This window comes from Polyergus mexicanus, unplaced genomic scaffold, assembly GCF_030449975.1.
Source record: "Polyergus mexicanus isolate NDT 795.1 unplaced genomic scaffold, iyPolMexi1.0 SCAF_25, whole genome shotgun sequence".
NCBI classification, from domain to species: domain Eukaryota; kingdom Metazoa; phylum Arthropoda; class Insecta; order Hymenoptera; family Formicidae; genus Polyergus; species Polyergus mexicanus.
This window is the reverse complement of record NW_027223345.1, coordinates 1,365,304-1,393,096: the sequence shown is the minus strand read 5'-3', so window position 1 is coordinate 1,393,096 and position 27,793 is coordinate 1,365,304. Positions and strand designations below refer to the sequence as shown.

The 27,793-nt window shown below is 33.6% G+C and overlaps 2 protein-coding genes across 2 annotated transcripts in view; both read left to right on the top strand.

The window, feature by feature from the left end:
• Positions 1 to 27,793, top strand: part of LOC138943234 (fatty acid synthase-like) — a 112,626-nt gene that overhangs the window by 49,184 nt on the left and 35,649 nt on the right. The window contains exons 7-10 of the mRNA XM_070313843.1: positions 13,429 to 13,621; positions 13,807 to 14,057; positions 14,241 to 14,472; positions 14,780 to 15,198. Of these exons, the coding sequence (XP_070169944.1) occupies positions 13,429 to 13,621; positions 13,807 to 14,057; positions 14,241 to 14,472; positions 14,780 to 15,198 (1,095 nt within the window). The remainder of the gene's footprint in view (positions 1 to 13,428; positions 13,622 to 13,806; positions 14,058 to 14,240; positions 14,473 to 14,779; positions 15,199 to 27,793) is intronic.
• LOC138943232 (fatty acid synthase-like) lies at positions 16,039 to 26,670 on the top strand. The gene is made up of 15 exons (XM_070313841.1): positions 16,039 to 16,309; positions 17,642 to 17,849; positions 18,269 to 18,429; positions 18,756 to 19,073; positions 19,365 to 19,870; positions 20,034 to 20,338; positions 20,575 to 20,976; positions 21,073 to 22,091; positions 22,224 to 22,468; positions 22,710 to 23,403; positions 23,675 to 24,503; positions 24,711 to 25,186; positions 25,323 to 25,574; positions 26,126 to 26,377; positions 26,455 to 26,670. The coding sequence occupies exons 1-15, from the start codon at positions 16,046 to 16,048 to the stop codon at positions 26,545 to 26,547; spliced, it is 6,024 nt and encodes a 2,007-aa protein (XP_070169942.1). The 5' UTR covers positions 16,039 to 16,045; the 3' UTR covers positions 26,548 to 26,670.

The following is a 27,793-nucleotide window of genomic DNA, read 5'->3' as shown; positions in this document are numbered from 1 at the left end:
ATGGAAATCGTATATATCGCGTCGGTGTACAGCGATCTGTAAATGCGGCAGCATATTCCGATGCGCATAATTTAACTGCTCGTCTAGACTCCACGGGGGTCTTAATCGTTCAAACAATGCCCTTATACACGTCAGAAAATCTGCAATGGGCTCGTGTTCCCCCTGCGTGCGGCGTATAATCTCATCCCGCAACGCGAATTGGAAGTCTGGGTTACCGAATCGCGCACGCCATGCCGACTCAAACTCCCGCCAATTACGCCACTGTCTGCGCTCGTTACGGTACCAATACAGTGCGATGCCCGATAAAAAGAACGGGATGCACTTGAATATTTCGTGGTCGTTAACGGGAACTAAAGCGCGTCCCTCCTCTATATGTGTGAGGAATGCCTCCGCGTCACTACCGCGCGCACCCGAAAATTGTAAATTCCACCGACGCATCAGCTGATACGCGTCGAGGGCCGACGAGGTAGCGCGTACGGGCCCTCGTGGCTCGGCCCCGTGGGGCGGTAAATCTACCCGCGGTGGCCGGAGGCGCGCCCCTCCCGCATCGGCCTCCCCGTCGTCGGCCAATCTAAAGCCCATCTCGATCGGGCTATCGGGTCGCGCGGACGCCTCCTGCCCCGGGCCCGGTAACTCGGACGGGCCCTTCGTGGGCGTCGCGGCGCGGGGAAAATCACCCCCCTGCCATGCGTCACTCTCGAATTTAATTAGGCGCGACCGTAACGCGGATACGGTACCCTCCGGGTCTTGACCACGCTTTGTCAGCTCTCGCCGGAGTTGCTCCATCGAGAGTTTATAGACCCATTCGCGTGTAAGCGTATCCACCGAATCCATCTCGGAAACCGTTTTCGTTTAATTATTCAATATGAAAAACCGTGCAACGAATTCCCTAAGCCTAATTACGCGACAGCCAAAAATTTTATCCGGGTATACGCGAATCCCCTAGGGCGCAAACCGCTTAGGCACCCGACACACACGACAACTACGCAATAGTTAGCCCAACCAAAAAACAAAAACGTACGTCTATTGTAACCGTCAACTATACGCGGTCACCCAACACGATTCTCGAACGAACGAATCTCAGAAGCAGCCAAATAACGGAAATTCTCCGTCTCGATACTATTCGATAGTTACACGAAAGCCCAATGTCCGAAACTTCACGGATTCCCCCTATTACTAATTTACCCGCTGGTAATTATTATAATTAATAGCCAAATGTGGCTACTCGCAACAAAACTGAAAAAAATATGATTAGCACAAATATACAGAAGAAACTTTCCAACATTCATAATAGATAACATTTCAATATAGATAAATAGCGAGACACATCATATAAATATTAAACATAATAAAATAAGCAAGATAAATGTGATCGGCGATGTCGAGCAAACACAATCAATTTCGATTCAAAATATTATCTGTATTATTCTTAGGCACGGGCACACCGATCTCAAAATATCAACACCGCAAGTCGTATAAGGTGAATATTCTTTTCAAAAGAAAACTGCCACGTAGCCCGACAACAAAAGAAATTAAATACAAAAGCCAGAAATAATATTTCTCTTCAAACAATTCAAATAAATATTCCATATACTGGTTACTAAAGTACTCCAAGGAAATAATACAAATTTTCACGTTAAATCCGTGAAAAATTATTCAGGCTTTGATAACTACAAGGAAATGCTCGACATGCCGTCAATCATCTAATCGTCGCTTCAAATAATGGTAGGAGCTGTTCTCCTTACAGACAAAAAAAATTCCTTTCCATACACAAATATAATACTGCTCAATATTATTTCAAAAGCTCCGTCGATCTCGACCTCTTGCTTCCCGTTTTCGTGTGCGCCCCACGTTGGGCGCCAATTTGTAACCGTATATTTCTTTTAAAATTATTTAATTAATAATTATCTATGCGGCGGGCGGTTCTCCGATGCCCACGGTACACCTTCGGCGCGTATTCCGAATATCGATCTCGCGATCCACAAAAATTCCCGGAATCACAAATAAACTAAGTTGGGCGCCAGGTACGGCAGGCCGCACCATTCACGAAAAACGCAACACCAAAAATAATCGCGCGATCGATAATTAACGCGGCGGCAAAATTCCGCGGCTATTCAGTATACCCGAAATGGTAGAGGGGGGGGGTTCGGGGAAGACGGGAGAAATCTTGAGAGTCGAGAACATGGGAGCCAAAATGAGCATTCGGTCGGTTAAAACAAAGATAACAATAATATATTTAAAATGAAAGAAACAAGAGTATAGAGTAGTTCGTATAAATAATAGCTTGGAATGACAGTAAGTATGTTACAGGCGAATAAGATATATTATCTCCGCGGAGATCGGCACGACCGTGCGCAACAGTATCAAATTACCGGGCGTCTTACGCGCTTTAACTCGACTCTTCGGCCGCGAGGATTTCCGCCGTACGAGACTTAATTAGGCCGCGACAGCTAAAGAAATCTCTCGAATACGCCGGTAACTACTTTACGCACGCTCGTGAATCCGCTTCGATATAATAGAAAATACTAGATTACGCGACTCAAATCGGTCCGTTGGTCCGGCTCGCGGTAAGCCGATATATGTCTCGATAACAATGACGGTGACCTTTGCGTTGAAATGCCTAATCTCTAGCTCGAATGACTCGCGGAAACTAATAGCGGGCTCAAAGACACCCGATAGATTTCTTGTACGAATTTTTAGGATTTCGCTTCCTCCTGACTCTAATTTCTTACAATACTTACAAACACGCGCTAACAATACACAGAAACAATACGGAAACTATCGATAACGACAGTGGTGTACGAGTCGTGCGGCGCAATACTTTGCGCGAGTCGGAATATCGATCGCGTGAACGCAAAAATCCCGATAATTTACAACGTATTATACAGACTAACGCGAAAATAACACTAATGACTGTCGGCGGCAGCGAAGTGAATAGAGAGAGCCTATTTTATCTAATTCGGATGAGCGACATGTGCCCGTCGGCCGTGCGACTTAATTTACCAAAAATATTCACCAAATTAATCCACTAAAACGCGTGGCTCGACAACTATTTAGGGCGCGACTCATCCGAATTAATTACCTACAGTTATTCGGCAACAAAATCGGGTCGACGACGCTCGTCCCACCGGCCGGAAGTTCTCGGTGCTTCTCTTAAGCGGTTCGGTCTTTCGCTCGCTCCTGGAAAAGCCTGCGTCCTCTCTAACGGCTCGCCGAACAGTGCCGAGCGAGAGTCCTGCAGGAGACACGTCGGCGCGATAAATCGCTATCGCGCCACTTGTGGCGCTTTCGCGTTACGCAGGGCCGTCCTGCGGTCCTCGCGATCCTTGTTGTCATCACGGCCGTGTTGGTGGATCCTCGCCCCGAAATTTCCTAAATCCGTTGTTGTCTGACCGGCAGATGCGGAACTTCGGCAGCGTCCGAGCGGTTCTCTCTCCTATTTTGAAAGATAGGTCCATGGTGAAGAATCCTCCCGCCGCTCCGTCCTTGGGACTCCCTCGCTTCGCGCGGGTGGAGTGGCCGCCCCTTCGGCCGGTTCCTTCCGGTCCTTCGCTTCTGTCCCTGTCTTAGTAATATTAAATTATCGGTAGCGAGGTATATTAGCCACCAGGAATGTACTTAATATTGAAAGACTACGACCTGATGTCTCCTGTGTCCTGGACTCCCGCTCTTGGCCGTCTCTCTTCTCTCTTCCTCTCCTTCCTCTCCTTCCGCCGGATGGGATCCCGCCGCTCGACCTCGTGCCGACAACTAACTCGCGGGCTCATCTCGAGCTTACATTTGCGATTCTTCCACCCGAAAGTCAGATCGCGCTGATCTGACCATCGGGCCGCTCTCTCCCTAAATTAGGAAGACGCAGGCCCCCGAAAAACCGCCCCCGATCGGGCCATTCGGCCCTTGTGACGGACGTCCCAAAAACGTCACGTCACAATATATATATATATATATATATATATCATTAATTTATAAACATGATTTATTACACACATAAACATATATATACGTACACTCTTTTTGTATAAACTATATTATCTTTAATATGCAGATACATATATTATATGTATTAGATGTACAACTTTGCTTCCGTTTTCCTATAGATGGCTTTAGCGGTAAGTAGTGGTCGAAATAAATAGATCATAGACGTCATGCAATAAACTTGGGCATCTGTCAACATAACCCCATAGAAACATTAGTCGATTTGTGTCCGCATCATAAAGTTATTCTCGATTGAAAATGTCAGTTTACGAGCCAAATTCTCGTCATTTGCGGGAGGTTTTAATTTTCTGCTTCAATATGAAGAAATCTGCGGTTGAAGCTCATCGAATGCTCTCAAATATTTATGGTGAAGCCGCTATTAGTGAAAGAAGGTGTCGTGAGTGGTTTCAACGCTTCAAGAATGGTGATTTTCACGTCGAAGACCGGGCATAGCGGTGGAAGAGAGAAGGTTTTCGAAGATGCAGAATTGGAGGCATTACTTAATGAAGACTTGAGTCAAAGTCAAAAAGTGGCCAGCGATGAACAATACTTTGAATCATAAATGTATAACCAGTTTTTTTACAATAAAGCCTCGAATTTCGGAAAAAAAACGGCGGAAGCAAAGTTGTACACCTAATAATATTAAATTAGTATATTATAATTAATACTAATATAATACATGAATTCTTAATATTAATATAGAAATACCAAGTTTATACATTTTTATACTTCTTTATTAATTTATAATATGTATAAACCATACAATAAACTATATAATAATATAAATTCTTAATTTCTTAAGGTAAATCACAATCTTTTCTTTATCAAATAAATTTTATCAAAATGTTTTATTTATTTTTAAGAGAAGTTGATGCTCCACGGTATCATCATTTAGATGACATCTTTGCGGCTTTAATATAAGGAGACGATTGATTGGCTATGGCATTCTTATCATGCGTAACGCGTGACGCGTTCTATGTTCCAGAGCCATTAGTAAAAACAAAGTAATGATAAAAGTAACTGTTAAAATCGTTACTCATTATTGAAAAAATGTAACGGCGTTACCGTTACCGTTACTGACAACGAAAAGTAACACCGTTGCCAATCCGTTACCAAAAAAAACTGTAACGGTAACGCGTTAGTTCCCAACACGTTAGCACCTAACCTAATCTAACCTAACCTAACCTGATATATTGTATATATCATACACATACATCTGTATACGTCTATGTACATATTATATATATACAAATTATATACACAGCCAAATATTATTTCTCTTGGAAGATATATGGGAAGACACATAGCCCGTATGAACAATATGAAATTGTGTTCAAATATGTGATAAAGGTAGACACGTCTGTATACATACACCCAGATAGCCAAGAATGTTAAAATCACGTTTTGCCAAAGCTTTGCGACAAGGTGTGCTTTAATTTTGACAACAATTGTTTAGCAAACATTTGTCTTGTTTTGGTTTGTCAAAAATATTGAATACAACGCGAAGTTGCTTTTAATAACACGCATAAATCATGCATAAATATTAGTATCGGTAACAGCAGAACCAAAATTGTCGGTATTATCGATAATTGTGTCGATAATACCGACAATTTTAGTTTTGTTTAGATGAATTTGCGCTAACTCATCAGAGTTCGCTCGTCACTTTTGGATCCCCTTAAATAGTATATAAAGATTTATAAAAATGCTTGTATCTTATTAAGAATTGTACTATATGTACAACCTATGTTCAAATAATATTTTTTATTTTTTTAATATAAACTACGTGAAACAGTACGATAATAGACCTCGTTTCGTACCGAAAGTGATATGTAGTGGACCTCGCCTCGCATGGGAAGTTGGAAACCTATATGGAACTGTGAATTAATATGATTCCTTTTATTAAAATGTTCAATAATTTGTAAAACATTATAATAGTTATAATTATTTAACTAATTATAAATATTGTAAATCTTATGAATCAACTGAACTTACTTAACAAATCAAAGAAAAACAAATAAAAGTATTCTTAAATCATATTATAATTCCAAAAATCTGATTCTGAATTCTGAAAAGTATTAAGGTAAAAAGTATTAAACATAAGAAAAATTTCTGTTTAAATTGTTATTTGATTCGATGAATAAATGACATTTAGGTAAACCTTCGGAAAACCCACCTATATGAAATAATGGGTAAGAATACCCAATTCTTATCTATTTTTGCCTCTTGAACACGAATATGAAACTTAAAAATAGCGATCGGATTCGCAAATCGAAGAGAAACGCAGAAGTCCAACCAAACTCGAAAATTCAACTCATGTCCGAGGGATGCATTTTTATTAGTAATAATTTACTCCTGGGATATAGGTTTGGGTTATATTTCGGAAGCCCCCCGTAAAGGAGGGGGAAGGATGGAAGCCACTGCATCTACGCATACACTTTTCCATCCACGCAACATTGTGGGGTGGACTTTGCGTCGCGTTGTAAAGTATATGCATGGATAGAGTGGGTTTCGCCCTTCCCCCCCCCCCCCCACCCAACGAGTGGGCACCAGTTCTGGAAGATATAACCTAACCCAAACCTATATTCCAGGTATGAATTATTACCAATAAAAATGCATCCCTCGGACATAGATTGGATTTTCGCGTTTGGTTGGATTTTTGCGTTTTTCGTCGAATTGCGAGTTCGAACGCCATTTTTAAGTTTTATATTCGTGTTCAGGAGGCAAAAATACATAAGAATTGGGTATTCTTATCCATTATTTCATATGGATGAGTTTTCCATAGGTTTACCGACATTTATTACAAGAAAACAATTTTTACCATTTTTCAACGAGATGCTATATTTCTTTAAAACGATTCGATCAGCAAATGCAATAATAAGATATATATTTTATATGTACATATAAATAATAATATAATTTCGTGATGCTTTACAATTTATAATAGTTTTACATATTATAATTTAATCAAGATATATGATCTAAAATATTTCCTTGAAACACAATAGAAGTGCGTGTTGCAACATTGAAATATACTCTTTCATCATTGTATTTATTTTGATCTAATTAAATATTCAAAATGCGTATATCCTATAAATCGTGATTCCACGTGTAACATGCTAATTTAAATTGAATGAATAATGTATTTTATATTACATTCTCTACTTCGAATCATATTTACTTTGATTTATTTAAATATTTAAAAAATATGTGCATCCGATAAATCTTGATACCACGTGTAACATGCTAATTTAAATGAATGAATAATCTTTTTTATATTGCATCTTCTATTGCAAATAATTAAGAATCAAGATTCTTAAAATTAGTAGTTTTACTACACATATACATGATTGCTAAAATAAAGGATAAAATTTGATCAATGATTAGGTATGCATTATAGTAATGGAAAAAAAATGTTATTAAATATAAGTAAATTGATGATTAAATTATAGTCTAAAGTCTAAAAACAAAAGCCAAATAATATTGGTTATTATTACAGACCAAAACCAAATATTTTAAGGCTTGCTTATAGCCAAAGTAACATCGGTGCAATTGGACCTAAAATGTCTCTTCTCGGTATGCGCTTGTACTCGCGCGAATTGGTAGTTGTTTTAAAATTAATGTCTCTATAATTATTGCAAAAATCGCAGAATAATACAGAATTTTCCTACTCGATCTATCCGAGTAGAAGTATATCCGATGTACCTTGATAAGGTTTTCTTTTGGTCTAGTAGGTTTGGCCCGAATAGGGCATGAACGGGACCAAATAAACTTTTTTTTATTACCAGTTAACGAAGTCATTTTGGTCGGGATTTAATAAGAACCTTCTCAGGAATGCCTTAATGTGAATATGAAAATTCATTGAGGTGTTTCAGATGTTATCTCGCATTCTTTTAAAAAATATAATTTTTTACCATCAAAAAGAGATATTCGAAACTCTATAATGTTCAATAATGTGAAGGATTGTACGTACTAAAAGGTATTACTTTGTTTATGTTTGTTCCGTTTTATTACATTTATGAAACATGTTAAATCAATATGCATTGCTAGATTATATAAATATATATAAACTTTATCAAAATTATTTGTATTACATTCACTTGCGTTATATAATGAATAAACTTATATCTCATAATCACCCGATAAGAATCTCGATTATATAAACTAGATTCCCGGTAAGATCCTCAGATCAATTCTCGATAGGGGCATTGCGTTACCAAACATCTCAGATCTTGATCGGATGTACTCTCATCATGATCCGATCACTAATTAAGGCTTGTCTAATCAGTTCTTAATCGGGACCATATAATTATCTCCACTCGCGTTTAATCCGCATATGTTGATACGATTATTACCGCGCGTGCACACTCTGCATGTGTATGTATAAATAGATATATCTTTAAACGCGTTATATGTTTTTAAATTTTTAAATTTTTATGATTTTTAAATCTTTTTCCTTAAAAATAATTAACAAACGAGATATTTAATAAAAATATGATAATTTTGAAAAATGTGCAAAACTATTAAAAGCTTTAAATGCAATAAAATTTGTTACCAAAAATATTATTTAATGAATAACTTAATATTTTCAACGCAAAAAAAATTTATTGCGTATTCTTTTGATTTTTTTATAACTGCGCATATGTTTTATAACTGCGTATAAGTTTGAACAAACAATGCATCCCGCATTGAATATAATTTTTAAAATATATTAACTCGCACGTTTGTGATTGCGTAACCGCTGAACTTTAACAGAATATGTAAAGTGAGTTGAATGTATAATTGTATTGATTTCTGTTTTTTCCCGGGAAGTGAATCTGTTATATATTATATTGTTATGATTGATTATCACACAGTTCATATCTGATTTTACAAATAGTATGGCATGTTTTGCTCTGTGGTATAGGTTGTCATTATATTAGCCAAGCTTATAAAGTTCTGTTTTTAATAGAGTTACTGTTAGTTAAAAAAGAAAAAAAAATTATTTAGAAATTGAACGTGGTGAGTATAAATTTTTCTAAATATATTTTTTAATTTTTGAGTAAATGATCTCAAAGATTATTTCTATATATAACTGAATTATGTACATAATATAGTGCGCACAATTTGAGCAAACTTGAAATAAAGTTTATAGTTTTAACGGTCTTCTTTTTGCTTTAAATATTCTAAATATCTGTGCTATGTTTTTATTCTGCTAATTATTTTGTTCAAATCTGCTTTTCTGTATCTTAAAATTCAAAATTTGGTAATCTTTTTTGTTTCTTGATAATAATGCTACACTTTATGTCTTTTAATAATTATTCTTACATAATAATGATACATTTGTATAGTCATAATTTATTTTAGAGAAAGAACTTTTTCTTTATCGGCAAATTCTTAAATAATGATGTTGAATTTATGAATAATTAAACCCATCTTGTTATACTACCATTAAGTCATTGATTAGAAAACTTTAAAAAACTTTTATTTTATATATATTTACTTGGAAAACCATAAGCAATTTAAAATTGTACGACTATTCTCTTTTTCTATACATTTTATGCTAAATTTTCCGTTGTTTCAAAAACAGTTTTTAAAATTTTATTTTCTGTTATTCTAAATACATATATATATGTACATCCCTAAAAAATAAACAATAAAAACTAAATATGAAATCAATAATTAATTAGCCAAGTACTTAGGAGTAATTCAGTTTGAGAAGATTTGTAAATTGAAATAGTATTTGTCATAAAATCAATCTTGCATTTATAGAAATATTATAGATCCTCTGGGGAAAATTAAAATGCATTATATTTTTATTAAAAAATTACATTATTATGTTTACCTATGTTCCCCTTCCAAATTAATATTTTGTATAATATATAAAATAACACTATTATATTGCAGATTTTATTACAGATAGTAAATCATATAACTACTTAACTCCTATTGCAATAATTTCGATCACATCGAGCCCAATTTCAAATTTAAAAATGCCCCTTGCCAAACTGATCGATTTGTTTTGAAATTAATCATAAGCTTTATCAGATAGGCCCGGAACGAAAAGGATTAAAGTTAAAGTGACATATAGAAACTTGGCGTGCCCGATCTGAAATAAAAATTTGCAAAAGATTATCAGAAATCATTATCAATATATTAATAAAAATACAATATATGATTTATAATGCGACCTGGGCACGCCAAGTTTCTATATGTCATTTTAACTTTAATCCTTTTCGTTCCGTTTTAATATTTATTTTTTAATTTTTAAAGTTTTTTATTTTTTAGAGGAAAATTTTTTATAAGCTATTTATCAAATTTTTTATTTAAAAAAAAAAATTTTTTTATAAACTTTTTTAGAAGCAAATAATTTTTTAAGCTTTTTGTTGCGTACGCAAGTTGAAATATTTTTTATGTACTTGGCGTATTTTTTTTTACCTTTGTAATGTCTTTTTTAGTGGGACGTCACTGCTTTTTGTAAAAATTCATATTTTCTCTGAAAAATATAAATTACCACATTATACAGTATATACATGGATGTGATTTTTTTAAAGATTTATTTAATAGAAATGAAATTTTTATGAAAGGAATTATATAAAGAGTAAATATATTTTTACAAAGCTTATATATACTATAATGAATTTGAGCGGACGCAGTCACGAAGTGTCTTAATGCGCAATCTCTTATTGTCAATCATTCAACAGATTTTAAAACACGATATGATTTTATTTTTACAGATATAGTTTTAATCCAGAAGTTAAACTGTATAGGTATTTTATAGGTTGTGACATGACGTTTTTGGGACGCCCGTCACAAGGGCCGAATGGCCCGATCGGGGGCGGTTTTTCGGGGGCCTGCGTCTTCCTAATTTAGGGAGAGAATGGCCCGATGGTCAGATCAGCGGGATCTGACTTTCGGTTAGAAAAATCGAAAATGTAAGCTCGAGAGGAGCCCGCGAATTGGTTGTCGGCACGAGGTCGAGCGGCGGGATTCCATCCGGCGGAAGGAGAGGAGGAGAGAAGAGCGGGAGTCCAGGACACCAAGGACACAGGAGACGTCAGGTCGTATTTGTTAACTATTAAAAGACACTTTTGGTGGCTAGTAAACATCGCTGCCAGTAATGTATATTTCTTACGGCAGGAAAGGAGAGCGGAGGGCCGGAATAATCCGGCCAAAGGGGAGGCCACTCCACCCGCACGAAGCGAGGGAGTCCCAAGGACGGGGCGACGAGCGGACTCTCCGGAACCTATTCCATCAAATAGGGAAGAGAGCCGATCGGGCGCAGCCGTAAGCCCACACCTTTAAGCCGAACAAGAAAATCTGGGAAATTCCGGGGCGATGAACCCACCAACACGGCCGTGATGACAACAAGGATCGCGAGGACCGCAGGACGGCTCTGCGTAACGCGAAAGCGCCACAAGTGGCGCGATAGCGATTTATCGCGCCGACGTGTCTCCTGCAGGACTCTCGCTCGGCACTGTTCGGCGAGCCTTTAGAGACGACGCAGGTTTTCCCAGGAGCGAGCGAAATACCGAACCGATTAAGGGAAGCACCGAGAACTTCCTGCCGGTGGGACTCGTCGACCGATTTGGTTGCCGAATAATTGTAGGTAATTAATTCGGATGAGTCGCGTCCTTAATAGTTGTCGAGCCACGCGTTTTGGTGGATTAACTTGGTGAATATTTTTGGTAAATTAAGTCGCACGGCCGACGGGCAAATGTCGCTCATCCGAATTAGGTAAAATAGGCTCTCTCTATTCACTTCGCCGCCGCCGACAGTCATTAGTGTTATTTTCGCGTTTGTCTGTATAATATGTTGTGAATTATCGGGATTTTTGCGTTCACGCGATCGATATTCCGACTCGCGCAAAGTATTGCGCCGTGCGACTCGTACACCACAGTCGTTATCGATAGTTTCCGTATTGTTTCTGTGTATTGTTAGCGCGTGTTTTGTGAGTATTGTAAGAAATTAGAGTCAGAAGGAAGCGAAATCCTAAAATTTCGTACAATAAATCTATCGGGTGTCTTGGAGCCCGCTGTTAGTTTCTGCGAGTCATTCGAGCTAGAGATTAGGCATTTCAACGCAAAGGTCACCGTCATTGTTATTGAGACGTATATCGGCTTACCGCGAGCCGGACCAACGGACCGATTTGAGTCGTGCAATCTAGTATTTTTTATTATATCGAAGCGGATTCACGAGCGTGCGTAGAGTAGTTACCGGCGTATTCGAGAGATTTCTTTAGCTGTCGCGGCCTAATTAAGTCTCGTACAGCGGAAATCCTCGCGGCCGAAAAGTCGAGTTAAAGCGCGTAAGACGCCCGGTAATTTGATACTGTTGCGCACGGTCGTGTCGGTCTCCGTGGAAATAATATATCTTATTCGCCTGTAAAATAATTACTGTCACCAAAGGCTATTATTTATACGAACGGCTCTATACGCTTGTTTCTTTCGTTTTAAATATATTATTGTTATCTTTGTTTTAACCGACCGAATGCTCATTTTGGCTCCCGTGTTCTCGACTCTCAAGATTTCTCCCGTCTTCCCCGAACCCCCCCCCCCCCTCTACCATTTCAGGTATACTGAATAGCCGCGTAATTTTGCCGTCGCGTTAATTATCGGTCGCGCGATTATCTTTTGGTGTTGCGTTTTTCGTGAATGGTGCGGCCTGCCGTACCTGGCGCCCAACTTGGTTTATTTGTGATTCCGGGAATTTTTGTGGATTGCGAGATCGATATTCGAAATACGCGCCGAAGGTGTACCGTGGGCATCGGAGAACCGCCCGCCGAATCAATAATTATTAATTAAATAATTTAAAAAGAAATATACGGTTACAAGGTATAATTTTAATATAGATGTTAAACTGTATACAAACTGTATAATCAATAATAATATAAATTGTGTAAGTGAATAAATATCAAAATATAGAAAACATTAGAAAGGATTTTTTTTATTACGAAGCATTATTTAATATGAATATACATTATTATTATCTCACACGTATATACACGCATCCACATATGATTTTGTCTCTTAAAACATTTTGCATATTCAAGCGAATAATCGTACATGAGCAATGTGAACATCGTTTGAGGGACAAAATTGCTTTGCGTGTGTGCGTGCGAGCATAGGTACGTGAGTTGTTTAGAGCTGAAAGAAATATCAATTCAGGTATACGATTATCTTTCCTCAGGATTGACTGCACCAATCTTATTCAAATTGGACGCAACCGAAACCTTGCATCCACATTGTATAAGAAAAGTGCCGTTCGATTTTTGATTACGGCTTTCATTCCTGAAGAATTTTAATCGAAAGTTTCTGAGACGTAAAACTCCGGATAAGCTACTTGATAGCACCGCGGCCCCTGTACACAGGCAAAACTATTGACAAGCCGGAAGAAATTTTTTTATATACTTGGCGTCGCGACGTTACCGCGTCGTTTGATGTAACACTGAAATAAAGTTCTGATATCTTTTTTCAGAATGACTTGACTTTGTGGAAAATGGAAAATAACAAGCGGTTCAATCCGTATGTCAGCGTAGATGCTGAAGAAGAAATAGTTATCTCTGGCATTGCCGGACGATTTCCTAATTCTAACAACATAAAAGAATTTCAGGACAATCTTTTCAATAAAATCGATTTTGGTTCGAGCGATCATCAACGTTGGAACAACTGTAATAAAATTTTTTCTCAAAATTATTTGGAAAAATCCACATATAAAATAAATAATTTACATAAATAAATAAAATTACATACATATATAAAATATGTCATTAAGTATATTTTAGTATAATTTATTATTCATGACTTAACAATATAATAATATTATATTTATCCAAATTATTTTAAATTTTAACAGATGTCGTCGAGATGCCTCCTCGAATAGGAAACATGAATAATATACAAAAATTTGACGCAGAATTTTTTAATATTTCGCTCGAAGAAGCTGATGTGATTGATCCTGGATGCAGAATGTTACTTGAGCATACCTATGAAGCGATTATTGATGGGGGTATAAATCCAATAGAATTACAGGGAACTAATACAAGCGTTATCACAGCAATAAATTTTTGTGATACATATATAGGATTAGTATACGACAAACCTCAGGTATGTAGTTATTCTCTAAATTCATTAGTTATTCTCTAAATAACTTAATATCAGAAATTGATAAAACAAACGCGTTCCTAAAAGTGTGTGTATAAATATATTAATACGTATACAAACCTATTGCTAAATATGAGGAAAATATTTATATGAAAATTGTTTCATAACACACATAATTGTTAATAGATTGCTGGATTACCCATTCTTGGATGCAATAAAGGCGTGATAGCAAACAGAATTTCTTATTGGCTCGGCGTTACTGGACCATCGTATAATATCGATACTGCAAGTAGCTCGAGTCATTTCGCTATGGTGGAAGCTTACAGAATGATTCGATCTGGCATTTGCGAAGCGGCTATTGTCGCTAGTGTCAATTTGTGCGCCCATCCTAATATGATTTACCAGCTTTTTCGTTTGGGTATGTGAAAAATAATATTATTGTGTTCAGAGTTGTGTGTTACGTTGTTAAATAGAATAAATATTTATTAATACATTTATAAAAATAATAATATTTACAATATATAATAATAATGTTTGTTAATTCATGTTTTGTTGAATGTAGCAGTTTTTGTTTTCGAATGATACAATTAATTCGCTTATATATATATCCACATTGAATTTTTCAAGTACTTGGTATATTATTAGAGAAACTGGAAACATAATTATATCTTTTATATCTATTGAATCAATGAACTATAAACATAAACTGTTAATATTATTTTTAGGAGTTTTATCTAATGATGGTTACTGTAAACCTTACGATGAAGAAGGCTCTGGTTACATGCGTAGTGATGCAGCTGTAGTAGTATACCTACAAAAGGCAAAGGATGCAAGAAGAATCTATGCGACCTTTGTCTATGGTAAAACCAACTGCGATGGCTTTAAAAAAGAAGGAATTACCTTTCCATCATTTGATAAGCAAAAAATATTATTGGAAGAATTTTACAAAGAATGTGATATTTCGCCTCTTGAATTATCTTACATAGAGGCTCATGCAACTGGTACTCTAGCCGGCGATCCAGTGGAACTTCGAGCCATAGATGAAGCTATATGCGCTAAAAGACAACTTCCTCTGTTATTGGGTTCAGTGAAGTCAAATATGGGACATTCAGAGCCAGTTAGCGGTCTTTGTCAAATTGCAAAGGTGAATTTACAACAAAATAGGGTTAATAATAACAGCAATAAGCTTAGAGTACAAACAATTAAATGGGAATACTGACAGATAAGAGCTAAGGCGCGGGTATTGGTGCGCAAACTTATTATTGTTAAGTTTTATTAACAAATGTGCATTAACAATGTAGTCGGACTGTTTTTGCTCCATCTTCAGCATAGATATAAATATGTAGAAATTAAATTGGAATTATATAACCCGACATACCCCACATTTGTTGTTGCAGTTAAATTCCAAATTAATAACCAGAATGGAAGGCTCACTAAAACCCGCGTAGAATCTGTACAAATTAGTGAACAACGTCCAAACGTCATTTGTATATTATCGATTGTTTACAATATAATGACGACCAATGTTGGTACGGTCGGCACAATCACAATAACAACGGTCATAAAAATGGTCATAAACAAAAGTCAAAGAGTAAATATACATACCATAAGAGAAAGGCTAATGCGGCAAATTTACTTAATCTTTAAATTCAATTCAAACTTTAAAATCAAATTCAAATTTAAGTTTCCCGATCAATCAATTCTTGAATTTTTGGCAAGTTTTCCATTATAGAGGAAATACGTACAGATCACAAAAACAAATCATAAAACGAAGTAAATACAAATGCATTAATTAATTTTAATTAATTTTTTAATTCCATCTAAATTTTTAGAATTTAAATTTAAATTTTCAAATATATCAACTTTTTATATTTGGCAAAATAAGGTTAATACAACTACATAATATAATATAATGCCACATGTACCACATATTTTTTTTATTTAAATGTTATTTTGGGATAAAGATTTTAATAGCGATGGAAACTGGTATAATGGCTCCTACTATACATTTTAAACATCCACGAAAAAATATGGCTGCTATCATTGAAGGAAGAATAAATGTAGTCACTGAACCGATAGAATGTAAGGGTGGTTATATCGGTATCAATTCCTTCGGATTTGGCGGTGCTAATTGCCACATATTACTGAAATCAAATCCAACAATTAAAGTCAATAATGGAGGAGACGATAATTTACCTAGACTCGTAGCTATATCTGGATGTACGGAGGAAGCAGTTAAAATTATATTAGAAGACGTAAGTATACATTACAATTTATTTCACAGATAATCTAATCTTTCTTATGCTTAGCTTGTATGTTATTACTGTCATTTTTAATTATTTAGAAAATTAAACTTTTCGTTAACAAAAAATCATAAAGAAATAATTTCACGTGTATTGCACGCACAAAAACACAAATACATTAAACAAATTTATGATAATATATTAAATGCAAAAAATATATATAAGATAATATATTAAAATAAAAAGAAGTACGAGAAAAACTACACGATATAATACTTATATGTAGTACTTCAAAATAGCAATAATTTAGTATTATAAAAAAATATGCAAATATTGAATAATGAACGTAAGGAATAAAAAATGTATTATTATAAAATGAAAGGGAGAAAAGATTAATGAGACAGCTTAAATTTACATAAAAAATTTAAAAAAATTATTGTTATAACTTAAATTACATTTAATTAAAGTATATTAATTATTTTAAATTATTAATTCTAATAATAGAATCTAAATGTGAAAGTTGAAGATAAATTCAAGTTTATTTTAAACCAGTAAAAGCGGAGAAAAGAGGAGAGTATTATTAACAGATCTAAGGTATATTGCATCTGTTGAAGCAAACGCATTCATAGTTAATGTAGCCATTATTCAGTTTAAAAATAGAATATTAGTTTTGTGCAAATTTCAAAGATTTATAATTAAAAATAAGATATTTATATATGTACCATATATACATATGTATCATGATTATAATATACACTGCTTAAAAAAATTATGCCATAGAAAATATTTGTCGAAAATTGACCAACATTCACTGTCGATCACTTCACGAAAAATTATCTGAAGAATAAATAATTTTTTTTTTAAATAAAGCTTAACGTTTCTACTTTAAGAATGTATCTCCATTATTTGCTTGCGATGCATCCCTACTTCTGTAATCTGAAGGAATGTTTGGCATACTGAAAATTGCAAAGTTTGACGGAATGCACGGATGTGAAAAATTTTTTAGCAAGGCTTTATTTAATAATAATTCTTTTATTAAGCGTTATAGGAAAAAATGGTACAGGACTTTTCTGCTTAGTTTACTTAGTGCTGAGTTTACTACCCGCTCACAAATGTTGGCAATCTTTACCAGATATCCTGTATAAATATATAAACTTTTTTTAAATTAACTTTAAGAGTAATCTGAAAGCTACTTGATAGCGCCGCGACCCTTGTATATAGGCAAAACTGATGTCAAGCCGGAAAGAATTTTTTATGTACTTGGCGTCGCGACGCTACCGCGTCGCTTGATTAAGATATAAAATAATTATCGTATATTTACGATTAGTAACGATATCTCTACAGGTACAGAGCCGGCCAATAGATGTAGAATATATCTCTTTGCTACATCATATTCATAGTGACAATATAAAAGGACATTTCTACAGGGGATATATGATTGCTGGATCTAACATATCCGATAACGCAATAATTGAAATAAAACGCAACGTATGTACGAGAAGACCGATTTGTTTCATATTTTCTGGAATTGGATTTCAGTGTCTTAACATGGGTAAATAAATCACAAAAGTATCACATTACAATGGAATATTCAACAATTATTAATATGCAATATGTTTGCTCGCATTTTTGGAACATTTAACAAAATTAATTTACACATATATTAACATTCTTAAGTATTTGTTAAAACATGAAACAAAGTTAACAAGTATATAATATCTCTCTAGTTTGCAAATTTTGTAATTTTATAAGTTACATTTATTAAGTATGATAACTAAATTTTGATTAAACTAAACTAAAATAGTAATAATAGTGTAGGAAAAATTTGTAAAATAAAGATAAACAATTTTTCAAAGATTTTATATATATATGTTTAAATCAATTAGATAAAATTATTATTTAAGACAATGTATTACACAACATTATAAAATAATGTAATTATATACGAATATTTTTTAAAAATATTGGTAGGTCGAGCTTTAATGAAGTTTCCAGCATTCATTAAAGCAGTCCAGAATTGCGATAAAATTTTGAGACCTCACGGTATATCGGTGACAGATATTCTAACAAATAAAGACAAAGATATTGTCGATAACATCGTCAATTTATTTGTAGGCCTTATTGGATTACAGGTATAAACGTATATTTATAAATAAAATATATCGTCTATATATGCTGCAGTATTCTTTTGTATTGTCTAATTCTCTAATTTTTTACAAAGTGGTTTATATTTAAAGATTAATATTTTATAAAAAACTAAAGTTATTTGTAAAATATAGAATTAAAATCAAAAAGAGAATCTCCGAAGGAGAGACATCTCTCAAGAAGAGACATTTCTCAAAGAGAGATTATTACATGTATATAATAATATTTAGAATTCTAAATTTATAATATTTTATAATATTATTCAACAGAAAAGTATATTAGAAAGTTGTGATAAAAATTATACGTATTGCAGATCGGAATAGTTGATCTTTTAACAAGCATTGGTATCACTCCTGATATTATAATAGGTCATTCTATTGGCGAGTTGATTTGTGGATATGCCGATGGATGTTTGACGGCCGAAGAAACGATCATGTTGGCATATTATATCGGCTTAGCATTTCTTAACTCAAAAATAATAGATGGCTTAATGGCTGAAATTAATGTCGATTCTAAAATTATGAAAAATATCTGTCCATCGGATATAGATATAGCTTGTTACAATAATTCACGTAATTTTATCGTGAGTGGACCAACGACCTCTGTAAGAACATTCCTCGCTATGTTACAGGTTTGTAAAAACGCTTAGTATTAAATAATCTATCTATACACGGAAAAAGAATGTTCGCTACCATAGCTAATCATGGTTTGCTAAATAAATTTCTAAACTCTAACAAAATAATTTGCTACTATACCTAATAAATAGGTATCACAGCTAAGATGTTCGCTGTACATATATTGTATTACGTCTTAAATCTAGTTACCGCGTGCAGTTTTTAGCTGCAGCAACTAATTATTTTCCGTGTATGCTTACAATTATATGTTTAATTTCAAATAAATGATAAAGTTTATTTTTATTCAGAATGACAATATTCCTGTAAAAGAAATTTCCTTCGGACGTATACCTTTTCATAGTCGTTATGTCGAGCCCGCAAGAGTTAAACTTTTGGAATACTTGAATCAAATACTGCCACAACAAGCGTCTCCAAGCGCAAAGTGGTTGAGTGTGTTGAATGAGTATTATGAATGGTTCGGCGCATCTCCAAAGTCAAGTGTAGCCGAATATTATGCAAACTATTTGCTAGCACCGGTATTATTTTCAGAAACTCTGCGCTTTATTCCAAACGACGCAGTGACGATTGAGATAGCGCCGCACGACATTTTGCAATACATTCTTAATGATTCCTTAGAGACAACAGTGACAAATGTCGCCTTATACAGATTCTCTCACAAACCAAATATTGAAATATTTTTATACGGAATTGGTAAACTTTATAACGCAGGATTGCAGCCGCAAATCGCAAATTTATATCCTGAAGTTAAGTTTCCTGTAAGTCGTGGCACACCGATGATTTCTCACCTTATAAGGTAAATTCTACTTAATATAACACAAGATTTTTCAGTCATATTGGCTATAGAAAAATAGTGAAATTTTATAAAGCAGAAAATTAAATTATATTATTTTTAACGACGGTAAAAGAAACGCGAACTAATATTTTATATATTGTTTGATTAATGATAATTATTGTAGATGGGATCATTCCAAAGATTGGTATACGTATCGTTATATCGGACAAAGAACAATTCACAAAGGAGAAGTAATTGTTACTATTAATGTGTTAGAAGAAGATTTTATATATATGACTGGACATGTTGTTAATGGAAGAAATTTATTACCGGCTGCAGGATATCTTTTACTTATATGGCAAATGATAGGCTGGTTAAAAAAACAAAATTATCTCGATATTCCAATTATATTTGAAGATGTCAATTTTCTACACTCGACAATATTATCAAAACAAAGTCCAGTCGATTTAACTCTTATGATCCAAACAGGTAAATAGTATAATTTAATTAATCTTGCAAATAAGAAATATACAAAAAAATAAAAAATTTTTACATAAAATATAAGTAAAAGATAAGATTGTATAAAATATAAATTGAGGTAAGATTTGTATCCAATAAATAAACCATTAGAGCAATCTATCTATAGTGTGACCCCAGATTTGAGCAGGAAATGCAATATTAGCACTAACTGCGTTTACAAGAAATTGATATCGATATTTTTACAGGTAGTGGCAAATTCGAGATAATCGAAGGAAGCAATGCTGTCGTTACTGGAACAGTACGAATTCCAATTAATATCGAAGACGAGAAAATATGTACTACATTTATTGATCGAAATGATAATGATGAAGAGAAGATGAGTACGAAAGATATCTATAAAGAATTGAAGCTTCGTGGTTATCAATATACTGGCGAATTTCGTGGATTAAAAAGCGCGTCAATTAGGGGAAAGAATGGTCATATTGTCTGGACTGACAACTGGGTAACATTTATTGACAACATGTTACAGATGATGATTTTAGGACTGGATTCGAGAAGTCTCTTCGTACCAACAAGAATTCGTAAAGTAGTAATCGACCCAGAATCTCATATGAAAAAAATTGTAAAGCTTCCAAATGAAGAAAATCGTATGTTTACAGTAATATAAATAAGCACAATATTTAGCCCAATATCATTTTTCGAAAAATATATGTATAAATTCGCGCTATTGTGTCATATTGCAGAAATCCTTGTACAAAATTATAAGCATTTAGATGCTTTGATATCCGGAGGAATTGAAGTAAGCGGCGTCGTGGCTACAGCTATATCTCGCCAACAAAGAGCGATTCATCCTATTCTTGAAGAATACAAGTTTGTTGCTTATCGGGATCTAGATGTAATGTCTTTAGAGGATACAACAAGAATGTCGGTGCATATTGCACTCGAGTGTTACAATATGATAAATGTAAAAATCATCGAATTTGTGGAGAATAGCGATCAAGTGATGCCGGAGGATTTAAATTGTTTATTTGTGAATAAAGTTCTAGATGATTTACCGCAAATTCAATCCGATATCAAACTGGTAGCAACACACGAGCGGTTCAAAGATATCGCTTTGCCTGACAATATTTCTACAATAGAATTCGATAAACTGACGAAAAATGAAAATTGTTTGATGATTCTAGGTTTCGGAATTTTAACAAAAAATAAAAACAAATTATATGAACAATTATTATCTGTCATGATGCCAAAGGGATTTCTTCTAACATTCGAAGAATTCAATGCTATCTACGACTACTCATGTCTTGATAAGTATGGGTTAAAAGTAATTTTGGAGAAACGCACCAACGATAAGACAATTATATTATTAAGGAAAATACACGATATTAATAAGAGGAATCTACAGATTGTGCATGTAAACAATTATGAATTCTCATGGATAGACAGACTTAAATCATTCATGGACAGGGAAAATGAAACTACGAGAATTATAGTCGTCGCAGAAGGGGACTTCGAATGCGGACTAATCGGTCTTGTAAATTGTTTGCGAAAAGAACCGGACGGTAAAATGATTAGAGGTGTATTCATTCAAGATAGAGATGCGCCTACTTTTTCATTGCGAGAATCGTTGTACATAAGGCAACTACAGCTGGATTTACCCATCAATGTTATACGTTCTGGTAGCATTTGGGGTTCTTACAGGCATTTTCCATTACCATTACTACAACCAAAACTCGTACAGAGTGCTTATGTTTCTCAAATGGTACGTCAAAAAGATTCAGTATATAAGAAAAATTGCAATAATGCTTTGTGATATTTTTATTTATAATGATTGAGTAATGATTTAATGTAATTTTAATAGGATTAAAATAATGATTATATTTATTTATTTTAGGTGCGAGGTAATCTCAGCACTTTTTGTTGGGTGCAAAACAGAATATCTTTGGTCAACAATAACGAGGAAAATCTGATAAGAATAGTCTATGCGTCTATCAATTTTAGAGATATCATGATAGCTAGTGGTAGACTCATTTCGACTTCTGTCGCCTCTTTCGAACAAAATAATAGCATTTTATTCGGAATGGAATTTGTTGGTTTTAATAAAAATGGACAAAGAATAATGGGATTGTGTTCAAATGGGTAAGATAGTCATACGCACAGATGTCAATTAATATATTTTTAGTAAATAAACTGTTTAACATATTTTTTATATTTAAATTAAAGAAACTATTGATGAAGTAAAAAAATTGAAAAAATTGTTATATCTTGCAAGTTTCTTTGTATTACTTTACTACAATACATACAGAATGTTTAAGATAAAAAAGATTTTTTAAATGTAATTTTAATATAATAATATAATAATAGAAATGACTATTTTTAGTGGATTCGCAAATATTTGTAAAGCTGATAAATATCTCAGTTGGATCATACCTGATGAGTGGACGATGGAAGACGCCGCCACGGTTCCTTGCGTATATAGTACATGCTATTATGCTTTGTATTTGAGAGGTAAAGTGAAGAAAGGCGACAAAGTGTTAATTCATTCTGGTACGGGAGGCGTTGGTCAAGCAGCAATTCACCTTGCACTTTACGAAGGTTGCGAGGTGTTTACAACGGTTGGGAATATGAAGAAACGACACTTTATAAGAGAAACATTTCCTTCTATTTCCGAGGATCGTATCGGAAACTCTCAAGACACGAGTTTTGAACAAATGATTATGCAGAAGACGGAGGGTCGCGGAGTAGATATCGTATTGAATTCTTTATCTGAAGAAAAACTGCAAGCATCCATCCGTTGCTTAGCAAAAGGTGGTCGTTTCCTCGAAATTGGAAAGTTTGATATGATTTCCAATAATCCTTTAGAAATATCTGCTTTCTCAAAAGGCATTAGTTTCTACAGTATAATATTGGACAATTCTTTTTGTGCCAGACCAGAAAGTAAGATGATATTGTCGAATAAATTAATAGAAGGTTTAAAGCAAGGAGCTATCAAACCATTGTGCAGAAAAGTCTTTGAAAGAGATGAAATAGAAGCTGCGTTTAGATATATGGCTGCTGGAAAGCATATTGGCAAGGTATGATCATTTTTTGGTATATGTACAATAGAGAGTAACTAGAATTGAAATATTAAATTCTCAAAAAATATGATATATATATATATATATATATATATATATATATATATATATATTCCATAAACAAAAAATAAAGACAGTTTTTATTAATATTTAATATGAAAAACAACATACAGAGAACAAAAACTGTCTACCCTTTTTTGAGAATTTACAAAAAATAACGAACATACATTTAAGGATAAATATCCTAATAAATTAGTATTATTTGCAGATAATGATAAAAATTCATAAAGAAGATGAACTCTTGGATGCACCTATACTCGCACATCCCCGGTACTACTGCCTGGAACATAAATGCTATATCGTTTTGGGTGGTCTAGGTGGTTTTGGTCTAGAATTAATTGATTGGCTGATTTTACGTGGTGCAAAAAATCTTGTAGTGACATCGCGAACTGGAATAAGGAACGGGTATCAGCGATCAAGAGTAACATTATGGCAATCTTATGGTATAAATGTACAAATCGTTACAGCTATTGATACTTCGAGATATAAAGACTGCGAATCTATATTAAAATTTGCCGAAGAACAAGGTCCTGTGGATGCTATATTCAATCTCGCAGTAGTGTTGAAAGATGGCATATTCAAGAATCAGTCCCCGCAAATATTCGAAGAGTCTTTCGTGTCAAAGGCATGGACGACGAAAAAGATGGACGAATTATCGAGAACAATATGCACTCAGCTTCAACATTTTGTCGTTTTTTCTTCCGTTTCATGCGGAAGAGGTAACGCAGGCCAAACAAATTACGGAATGGCAAATTCCGTAATGGAAAGAATTTGTGAAAGAAGAATGAAGGAAGGTTTACATAGTTTGGCTATACAGTGGGGTGCAATTGGTGAAGTTGGGCTTGTCGCAGATATGCAAGAAAATGACGAAGAACTTGTTATTGGAGGTACATTGCAACAAACAATATCCTCTTGTTTGGACACATTAGAAATATTTTTACTACAAGATCGGCCAATCGTAAGCAGCATGGTTGTTGCTGAGAAAAAAAATTCTAACCAAGCAATGAATCCACTTGAAGCGGTTGCAAATATTATGGGTGAGTTTGTAAACAACTGTAATATAAAAAATTTGTGACGAAACATTTATAGAAAAAAAATTTTTATTCAATAATGTTATTAAAAATATATTATATTGATATAACAAAGTGCATTAAAGAATATACAAGAAATGTAGGCTTCAATAGTTGTTAAGATAAAATAATGTTTGTTTAAAATTATATCAAAATATATAATTTTTAAAATAGGATTAACAAATATAAACATAGTTGCGCCAAACGTGATACTGGCTGAGCTAGGCATGGATTCAATGATGGCGGTAGAAATTAAACAGACATTGGCGAGAGAATTTGATATTTTATTGACAGAACAAGATATTCGAAATCTCACCTTTGCTGGACTTCGAAAAATGACAAATGCAACCGAGCAAGACAAGACGTACGATGCTACTGAAGCTGCTACAAATAATTTGGACGGTTTCGAATTATTAACACGAAAACTTAAGGATTCTGATTTCAGTCCAGATATTTATGTAGAACTTGATACAAAAAGGGAAGTTGCTGAAAACATAATATTTCTTATACCAGGAATCGACGGATCTGCAAGCGTATATAAATTGATAGAATCGGAAATTAAATCTTTGGCGATATGTTTGCAACACGGTGCACTTAATATGCCGGACGTTACTTTTTCAATAATGAAATCAGCAGCATATCTTCTGCCTGTATGTAATTATAAGATAATCTATTTGAAATCATTACTTAAATTGCTGTGTATTTAAATGATAATATTTGATTATACACACGCTCTCACTTTTTCTTTATATACTATTTTATATATGCTTATGTTTATTTTTTTAGTACATAATGGAGAAAATGGAAGATCGAAAAGAATTTTTAATAGTGGGTTATTCATTTGGATCCTTAATTGCTATTGAGTTAGCAAGATTATTAGAAGCTAAGAATTTCGTTGGACGGTTATTACTTATAGATGGAGCTCCTGATTGGTTAAAATTTTTGGTTGAATTTCATAATTATACTTCACAACAAGAACCACAAAATGCCATTCTACTTAATTTCATGAAAATGTATTTCGAATCTGACAATGAAATGGTAAGTCAATTATTGAGACCAAACTATGATTTTTTACTACGAAAACGGTTTACGTAATAGTGTTTATATACGATTAACATATATGAAAATGTATAAAAAATTATTTATTAAAATATTTAAAGATTCTGAATGCCTTATGCACTTTTATATGATAAAATATCTTTTATAAGGTAATATCTTATTTACATATAATACAAATTATAGAAGCTTTGAAGGACTCGTTTAAATAGTTTTCAATGAGTAAGAAAGAATGATAATAATGATAGTATATAAGAATTATATAATATTTGCAATGATTGAAATATAATGTCTATTTTTTGAGCACATGTGTAAAATGGATATCAAATTGAAACAATAATCCTTGACTACAAATTATGGCTAATAATTAAAAGATAAAATAATTTGACTTACGTTGTTCAAAACAGAAAAAGTAATTAAGTAATAAGAATATGAACATATAGTTTGTTCGAAATGTGAAAATATAGTCTCAATTTTAAGTGTAGATTATCATTTTATTAGTATTTATATAAAATACAATATATTATTTACAGTCTGCGTTAGAGCTGAATAAGTGCAGTACATGGGAGGAAAAATTAGAATTATTTACAGCTCATTTTCCGGAGAAGACCAATGTATTAAGTGTTGAAAATCAAAAATTCTTATTTACAACAGTTTGCGATCATCTATTGGCTATACAAGATTATGATATATCTTTCTTGCCACCTTTAAAATCATCTATAATACTGTTAAAACCTACACTTATGCCTATCACTTTTCCTGAAGAGGATTATGGTTTACATAAGGTAAACTTTTGATTAAAGAGTACACAAACACATTTCATCATTTTTAAGATATTTTTTACAAGAGAAATTATCTTTAGGTTACTGAAGGTGCAGTGAAAATACATTACGTACAAGGTTCTCATATTACAATGATGGACAAAGTGGCACCATTTATTAACGAAGAATTCTAAAATAAATAGCTTTGTATCAATATTAAATTATCACTTAAAGAATATTATTGGAAGAATTATATAATCAAATATGTTTCTATTAAAAAAATATATAATATTTGTAGAAATGTGAATACGTGTAAAAGTATTTGACAAAATAAAAGTTAGATGTATATATATTTGTTTATATGAGTATGCTGTTTGTCCGATAATAACTGTAGCACGGGTACCACTGTACAGCGGGACGAGTAGGGAAGTTTTCTATCATTTTGCCATAATTAATGAGAAATTAATTTTAAAAAATTGACTAATCCGTGCGAGTATAAGTACGCGGCGAAAAAGAACATTTTCCAATTTTACGAGATTGCTAGACGCAATACATAATTAAACTTGATTATTAATTTATTATTATTAATTATTAATTATTAATAATAATTAATATTTTGTTTTAGTTTTAATATACATATAAGATTCAAAATTATTAATCTAATTTAAATATTTCCACAAATTTGCTAATATAAAGTGATGTCTATTAAGAATGGGATATAATGGCCCAGTGTAAGAGCCCAACGTATTAAGGATATTATACTTATCATATTTACTTTGATTTATTTAAATATTTAAAAAATATGTGCATCCGATAGACCTTGATACCACGTGTAACATGCTAATTTAAATGAATGAATAATCTATTTTATATTGCATTTTCTATTGCAAAAAATTAAGAATCAAGATTCTTAAAATTAATAGTTTTACTACACATATACACGATAGCTAAAATAAGGGATAAAATTTGATCAGTGATTAGGTATGCATTACAGTAATGAAAAAAAAATGTTATTAAATATAAGTAAATCCATGATTAAATTATAGTCTAAAATCTAAAAACAAAAGCCAAATAATATTAGTTATTATCACAGACCAAAACCAAATGTTTTAAGGCTTGCTTATAGCCAAAGTAACATCGGTGCAATTGGGCCTAAAATGTCTCTTCTCGGCATGTGCTTGTCCTCGCGCGAATTGGCAGTTGTTTTAAAATTAATTTCTCTATAATTATTGCAAAACTTGCAGAATAGTACAGAATTTTCCTACTCGATCTATCCGAGTAGAAGTATATCCGATGTACCTTGATAAGGTTTTCTTCGGGTCTAGTAGGTTTGGCCCGAATAGGGCATGAACGGGTCCAAATAAACTTTTTTTTATTACCAGCTAACGAAATCATTTTGGTCGGGATTTAATAAGGATCTTCTCAGGAATGCCATAATGT